The 7,855-nt window shown below is 42.5% G+C and overlaps 1 protein-coding gene across 1 annotated transcript in view; it reads left to right on the top strand.

Moving 5' to 3' along the window:
* ACSS3 (acyl-CoA synthetase short chain family member 3) overlaps positions 1–7,855 on the top strand; it is a 187,921-nt gene that overhangs the window by 670 nt on the left and 179,396 nt on the right. Inside the window, exon 2 of the mRNA XM_045288656.1 lies at positions 1–141. This exon is cut by the window's left edge and continues 63 nt beyond it. Coding sequence (XP_045144591.1) covers positions 1–141 — 141 coding nt within the window. The remainder of the gene's footprint in view (positions 142–7,855) is intronic.

Genomic DNA, 7,855 nt, shown 5'->3' with positions numbered 1-7,855 from the left:
CGGCGGCGGCGAGTACAGGACGCACTTCGCGGCCTCGGTGGCCGACCCCGAGCGGTTCTGGGGCAAAGCCGCCGAGCAGATCAGCTGGTACAAGCCCTGGACCAAAACCCTCGAAAACCGACACCCGCCTTCCACCAGTTGGTGAGTACCTCCTTCGCCAACCCCGATCTCCCCGAACTGTTTGTCTGGCCTCGAGTTGACGTCCAGGGGCCCTGGACCCCGGAGTTGTTCTGTCTAACACGACGAACTCTCAGAGACCTTTGCATTTGTTTTACATCTCACTCTCCTGCTCAGCTTTCCCCACTTCTTCTCTTGGAGGATTCGCTTTCGTTTGCTACACACGTTTACCTGTGTGGCAAGGCTCTGCTTAACCCTTGGGATGCTAAGATGACTGTCCCCCAGGGACAGCGCGGCCCTGTAGGGAGCCAGCTGCATAAGCTAACGCAGGCAGTCTGCACAAGAACTGCCTCGTGCCACACGCTGCACGGAGCAAGAGAGTTGAGGAAAGACATCAGTAGCATGAGACTTACAGCAGTGTTTGCGATGATGTGTCTTGTCAAGGTTCATCAGCGCCTGAGAGTTAAAATCCAGGAGATTTGAACACTTTGAAATGGGACTGTGATTACAAGTAATTGGATTGGCTGACGTGGTGGGAAATGGGGTTGGTGAGTTAGGAATTGGATGGGGAAGGGCTGTCTTTGCCATGCCAAGTAGTTTAGACTGGAGCCAAAGTCTGTGTACATGAAACTGCAGCATGGGTACCCAGGAACAAAAAGATGCAGATAGAGACCAGGTGACGTTAGAAATCTTGGTAGGAATAAAGATTTTTATATCTGTCGCTGCAATCATGTCGCTGTTAACATTGGCTTTTATAGTAAAATCAACAGCTGCATTGCAATGCAGACGCCACACTTGCCTGGACATCGCAGATGAAGCAGACTGTTCATAAATGGATGGTATTCCTAGCCCCCAAGGGTGTAGTTGCTTTCCTCTGCTGGAGGGGAGGGGTGGGCCTTGTTAAGGTGTGCTGGCTTCCAGTTGATTCTCTCATAGAGACTTAAAGGTTACAGTAGACCTGCTCATAAGGTTTCCTGCCTTAGAATCTTCAAAGGAGCAGCTCCCAGGTCTTTTCCACTACTGAGTCAGTGGGATGAAACCACTGACTCGTGTTTCACAACCAAACGCCCTATTACACCACAGCACTCCTTTGCCAGACACCGAGGGGGCTGGCTGTTTCCTGTAAAAGTTGAGAAACATTGCTCAGCAGTGACATGGGAGGGCTGATAGGAGATTTAGCTTTGGCCAAGTCTCCCTGGCCAGAGCAGGAGACCTGGAGTGCAGAAGGACCATCCAGCCAGAGATTGTTCTTTGCCCAGACCATGCCCATTCCTCTCCTGAGTGTTAACTCGGCCCATGTTATTCCCTTTAGAACTTGCACTTCAAAACCGCCAGCAGCTCCTGGCTTTCTGGTCTCCAAAAGATTGACAGTCTTGAAAACCCACCAAGGCAGTTCTACTCTGTCTTCTAGTGTCCTTATAAATCAGAAGGGACTCGTGGCAGTGAGTTTTTGTTGGCTTACTGTGTACCTGGATAAGAACTAGACACACAACAGTCCTCTGCCTTCCAGAAATCAAAATGATGAAGAGCGTGGGTTCTTTTGGCCCTGTCACCCGAATCTCACGGGGACCGATTATGTGATCAAGGGCACGGTAACCTCCCCGCGCTTCAATTTCCTCAAATGTACATGGAGTAGAGTGTGATCATGTTTTGTACTACAAGGGTCAGAAGAAAATTAATAGTAGTATTTACATTGTCACATCACAAGTATTTGGGGACCAGGAAATCATTAAATAATTTTGCAAACAGGGAATCTCTTGAATTCTAAAATTTCAGGACACTGTAGATTGCTAACATTTGATTACATTTTGTCTGTATTTTCATCTTTGTACACTTGGAATTATACCTGTTTATAGTGGTTTAAAAGATAAACGAGATTAAGAGATAAATCTTTAAAAATAATTATTTTTAAAAATAAATAAATCATTTTAGTAGGGGCTCTTGCATATCTTTTTTTTTTTTTAAGCAAAAGGGAAGAAATGTATTGGAGCCCATATGGAAACCCTAGAGGGGCCAGCATCCCCTACTGTGTAGGCATGCCCAGCAAAGGGTCACACTGTTCACTGTGAACCCATGTCCCAGAGGGACTCCCCTTGAGCTGAGCCCCAAAGTCCCAGGACTGGCTGGGGGTAGGGATGTCTTATATCTCTTATAACATTCCATACATCGATTGTGTCAAGCACATTTGTACATATGTTGCCTTCATCATTTTCAAAATATTTTCTTTCTGTTTGAGCCCTTGGTATCAACTCCACTTTTTTGCCCTCCTTCCCCTACTCTCCCACCCTCATGGACCCCTGATAAATTATAAACTATTATTTTCATATCTTACACCAACCACTGTCTCCCTTTGTCCATTTTTATTGTTCATCCCCCTGGGTAGGGGGGTATTGTGCATCATTATAGTCAGTTCCCTGTTTTTACCCCTTCTCCCCCCACATTCCCCCTACCCTCATGGCATCACTACTCCCATTGCTCTTCCTGAGGGGTTTATCTGTCCTGGATTCGATGTGTCCAGAGCTCTTATCTGTACCAGTGTATGTTCTCCAGTGTAGCCAGATTTGTAAGGTAGAACTGGGATCATGATAGTGGGGAGGAGGAAGCATTAAAGAACTAGAAGCAGGGGTCCTCAAACTTTTTAAACAGGGGGCCAGTTCACTGTCCCTCAGACCCATTGGAGGGCCGGACTATAGTTAAAAGAAAAACAACTATGAACAAAGTCCTATGCACACTACACATATCTTATTTTGAAGTAAAATACAACATGGGGCAAAAACACCCGACGGCCTGGATAAATGTCCTCGGTGGGCCGCATGTGGCCTGCAGGCCGTAGTTTGAAGACCCCTGACTAGAGGAATGTTGTGTGTTCTGTCAATGCTGTGCTGCACCCTGGTAGTCTCATTCTTTTCTTGTGACCCTTCTGTGAGGAAATGTCCAATTATCTAGAGATGGGCTTTGGATCTCCACTCTGACCCCCATTATTTGCATTGATATATTTGTTTTGGATCTTCTGATGACTAATACCTTATCCCATTGACACGTCATGATCACACAGGCTGGTGTGCTTCTACCATGTGGGCTTGTTGCTTCTCTGCTAGATGGCTGCTTGTTTAACTTCAAACCTTTAAGACTCCGGACACTATATCTTTTGATAGCTGGGCACCATCAGCTTTCTTTACCACATTTGCTTGTGCACCCATTTTGTCTTCAGCAATCGTGCTTGGAGGGTGAGCATCACAAAATGCTAGGTTGCATTGCCATATAAATATATGTACATATGACAATACCACTATCTTTACAAATTAATGGATTTATATATATATACACACCTATGCTCATACCTCTATCCATAGTTTTGCTTCCTGGATTTTTCCTGTTTCCTCCTGCCCCACTATCACTCTTGCTCTTCTTCTGCCTCTCAGTAATTCCTCTCAGCTGGATTGCTGTTGCTCCAACACCCCCAGCATCTCTACGTGCTCCTCGTTGTTGATTTTAATTTCCTTGTTGGTCCCCTGTCTATGGTGGTGTTTTCTCACTGCTCCCTTCCTCTGCCTCCTCCTCCCCCAAGTCCCTCCAAACCTTAGCTCCCATTGTTTTCTCCTTGAACTTGCTTCCCAAGGCTATCTTAAATAGGTAGGCAAACCAACAACAATGGAGACAAAACAAAAAGAAAACAAAAGATTGCGTGAAAAGAGAAACTAATAATAATAATAAGAAGAAAATAATAACCATAAAAAAGCATACATAATTCCACTTCTGTCTGCTGACCTTTATGACTATCTCCCCACTGATCCTGGGGGATTCCAGGAACTGTCCCTCCTGGCCTGAAGTCTGTTTCTTGGGCTCCTTTGTGGCTTTGCTTTGCTCCTGTTGCTGATCTGTCATGTTCCCTTCTTGGCTTGCCCGCTGTGGGGGATTCAGTCTGGACTAACTCCCCTCTATGTGACCCCAGTATTGTCCTCTGTCGCGGTATGCTCCATCGAGGGACATCGTCAGCCCTACAGTCCTCTCTGTGCCATAGCTGCTCCTTGCCGTGGTGTCATCCTCAGGACTTGGTGTGACGCTATGGGGTCTAGATCATCTCTTTCTTGTTTTCCTTCTTGGTCTGCTTCCGTGTGGGGTGGCATGCTGGCCCATCTCCCCAACTTGTAGGGTTAGTGTTATCCTCTAGGAAGGGGGTCAGTTTCACTCTGATTGGGGCCAGCCCTGTAGCCCACTCTGTTCATGAGTAAGAGATAAATCTTTTGAGTCTAGTTATTTCAGCAGTGTGGTTTAACTGTACTCACAACATTATGTTGGAAAATTGGTATTGGGAAGGGAAGTAGACGTAGGAGACCAAACGCTTAAATTCAAATTTCATTTCATCAGTGGGAATTTATTGGGACTCTATTACTGTATTGGATACCTAATTGCAGATCCAAGAGTAAGTAACAACTGCTGCTTGGTTTTAGATACATGCACAGGTTTAGTCTAAACACAGTGTTTTTAAACAGGTATACAAAGCAGTGTATGGTTGCAGCCAAATTCTCTCAGAAATGTGTTAGTTTTATTCGTGTTAAGGTGCCAAAAATAAAGAAAGGAAGGCAGGCAGAAAGGGTGGTTTTTTTCCCCATGGGAAAAATAATTTTTGAGGGAAGGGCTAATATAAAAAAATAAATTTTAATTGGACATCTTCCCAAGTCATCGAAGCTTTATAACAAGTTTGTAGGAATGGTGAAACACATAAAACAACAGTTTTGAGAAGGACCAAGCATCGTAAGGAAGGTCGGACATAAGGAAGGTGTCAAAGATGAACTAAAGTCTGTGCTACATCAAGTTTTCAGTGACTCCTTGTTCTAATAAGGAGATCACTGGACCTTTCTCCTCAGGCACCTCTGGGTGGACACGACTCGCCAATCTCTTAGTTTCAGGCTGAGTGCACTAACTGTTTGCACCTTCCAGGGACTACTCATATGGAATCGCTATCTTATATTGAATTACCAGCACAAGAGCTTTCTGTTCTAAACAGGGCAGTGTTTAACTCTAACTCTGCCACTTAACTTGGAGAAACCTCAGTATCGTATTTGTTAAATGAAGACAATAAAAATATATATTCCTTAGGACTAAATTAAAAGAATAGATTTAAAAATGTACAGCCACAGTGCCCCACATATTTCACTAGGAACCAGTATCTCGGAATATGGACTATAGACTGCCATACATCTGCATGATGCAGGAAGTTTCGGGGAAATGGTAGCATTTGAATTGAATTTTAGAGAAGCAAAGATATTTGTGTGTAGAAAACAACATGACAAAACCATAGAGATAAGGAAGAGTTGGTGTGTTTGGAGGATGGTATAATGGACCAGAAGGAGCCCTGGTGCTTCTGCGCTCTCCACTAAGCAGCAGGTTAGCACTTGGAAACCCCCAGTGCTCCCTGAGGGAAAGACAAGGCTTTCTACTCCCGTGACTAGTTCCAGTCTTGAGAATCCACACAGAGTGGTCATTTTTGAGTTACTGATACGTGTTTTCAGAGAAGGTGTTTTCCGGATGGTCTTGGATTTGTAGTAGTAAGCTAAAGCATTTGCATTAACTTCTTAGACTTCAGGGAATAATCAAGCCACAGGTCTGCAGTTAGGCTTTGTTTGACCCAGTTGTTATTTAATTTAAAATTGTTGTTCCTCTAGGGCTTCAAAATGAAGAAAAAAATCAATAATCTTTTAGTTGCATTTTTCCACAACATTTTGAAACCCTGTCATGTGTGTATTGGAGATGTAGACTTAATATGTGTAGTGGAGGCAAGGTTGGTGAGTTGGATTGACAAGTGGCTCTAACAATGGCTCCAACAGGAATGAACGGCTGTGAGACTGGCATAGAATTGAGCAGTGCTTCTTAGTGTGGTATGTAGAGTTACTATGACAGAGACAACTCCACAGAAACTAACAACAGCGTACCGTATATGCTCGAGTATAAGCTGACCCGAATACCAGCCAAGGTACCTATAGTAATGTTACCACAAAAACTACATTAAAAATGTGCTGGAAAACTCAGCTTATACACGAGTATATACAGGACTTTGAATTTAGAATATAATCACTTTTGTAAATATTTTTTTAAAAAATTTAAGAAGGTACATTGCCAGTATGAAAAATGGCCTATTAGAAATCCAGTCTCTCAAAATAACCTCATCAACAAGAAAGACCAAGTTTAAAAGATAGGCCTTATTTTATATTCTGAAGGTCAGTAGCTCAGTGTTGTGCCATAGCTAATTTTCTCAGCCTGTCATGCTGCTGAACCTTCAGGAGAGAACACAGTGAACTACAGGAATGCTGCAATTACATAAGCAAGGATGGATTGCCTGGCAGGTACAATCAATGAACAATGGAAATTCAATCAGCTGTGACTGATCAACTACCAGGTGTAGCCGAAAATCTAAACTCTTAGCATCTCTTGGAAGGCAGCTTACTTTTCCTTTTGTTCATGCCTATACTAGAGATTATTTACTTCTTTTATAAAACAATTTTTAAAAAGCAACAAGCAACAACTCCGTAAGAGATCATAGCCTTTCATTATGGCGTGACAAATTGTAAGAGCATTGTGTGGGAAATGAATGAATCGTTGCCGTAATATGTGTGAATGTAATGGCATCTCGAAATTACGATTTGGGAAATACATCTGAATATGATTCTTAAGTACTTTGACTAAAACTCTCTGGCTAGAGCACATGCATATAAAAATAATGGGTTGCATTTTACTTTTGCTAGAGTTGTGGTTTAATGCAGAGAGGGACAGGTTATAAAAAGAAGGTTATAAAAGGTACTATAGTCTTATGATACTTAGAAAAAAATGAAGTTTAAGAAGTCTGAGTTGAAAGAGCCCAATTAAAAGTATAAGAATAACTAAAAATAAAGCTTTTTTTTTAGTCTTGAACTCTTGCTTTATTATGATATTTCCTTTTTTATCTGATTTTATTGGGAGCTCTTACAGATATTATAACAATCCATAGTTCAATTAGATCAAGCATGATTGTACAATTGCTGCCACTATCATTTTCAAAACATTTTCTTTCTTCTTGCATTGTTTGATATCAGCTCCCCTTTATTCCTGCCCTCTCCATGCTCTCCCTGATGAACACTTGCCATTATATTAAAAATTATTATTGTTATTCCTTTTTTTTTGCTCATATCTTACACCATCCAATGTATCCCTTCACCCACCTTTCTGTTATTTGTTTCCCTTGAGTGGGGTTATAGTCATCGTTGTTTTCAGTTCCCTGTTCTATCCCCCCACCCCCCATCTCTTTCTGGACTCTCAGGGACTCATTACTCCCATTACTATTTCTGAGGGGTTTATCTATCTTGGATTTCATGCATCAAATGATCTTAATCATACAAATGAACATACTCAGGTCTAACAGGATTATTGAGGTAAAACTAAGACTGTAATACTAGGGGGAGGAAATATGTGTTTCAACAATGCTATATTTCACCCTGGATATACTTATCCCTTCAGAGCAGCCCTTCTAGGAGGGACTGTCCTGCCTAAGCTTCTTCATGTCATTGGTTGCTTGTTTTTGAACTTCTGATATCTATTCCCATCGAGACCTCATGATCACCCAGGCTGGTGTGCTTCTTCCATGTGAACTGTGTTGCTTCCCTTTTAGATGGTCACCTTTTAAACTTCAAGGCCTTAAGAACCCAGACACAATATCTTTTAATAGCCGGGAATAATCAGCTTTCTTCACTACATTTGCTTATGC

Source organism: Echinops telfairi, unplaced genomic scaffold (assembly GCF_000313985.2).
Source record: "Echinops telfairi isolate 266 unplaced genomic scaffold, ASM31398v2 ScPeMD7_2;HRSCAF=8, whole genome shotgun sequence".
Lineage (NCBI taxonomy): Eukaryota > Metazoa > Chordata > Mammalia > Afrosoricida > Tenrecidae > Echinops > Echinops telfairi.
Note: the sequence above shows the minus strand (reverse complement) of the source record. Positions and strands in the feature narration are given on the sequence as shown.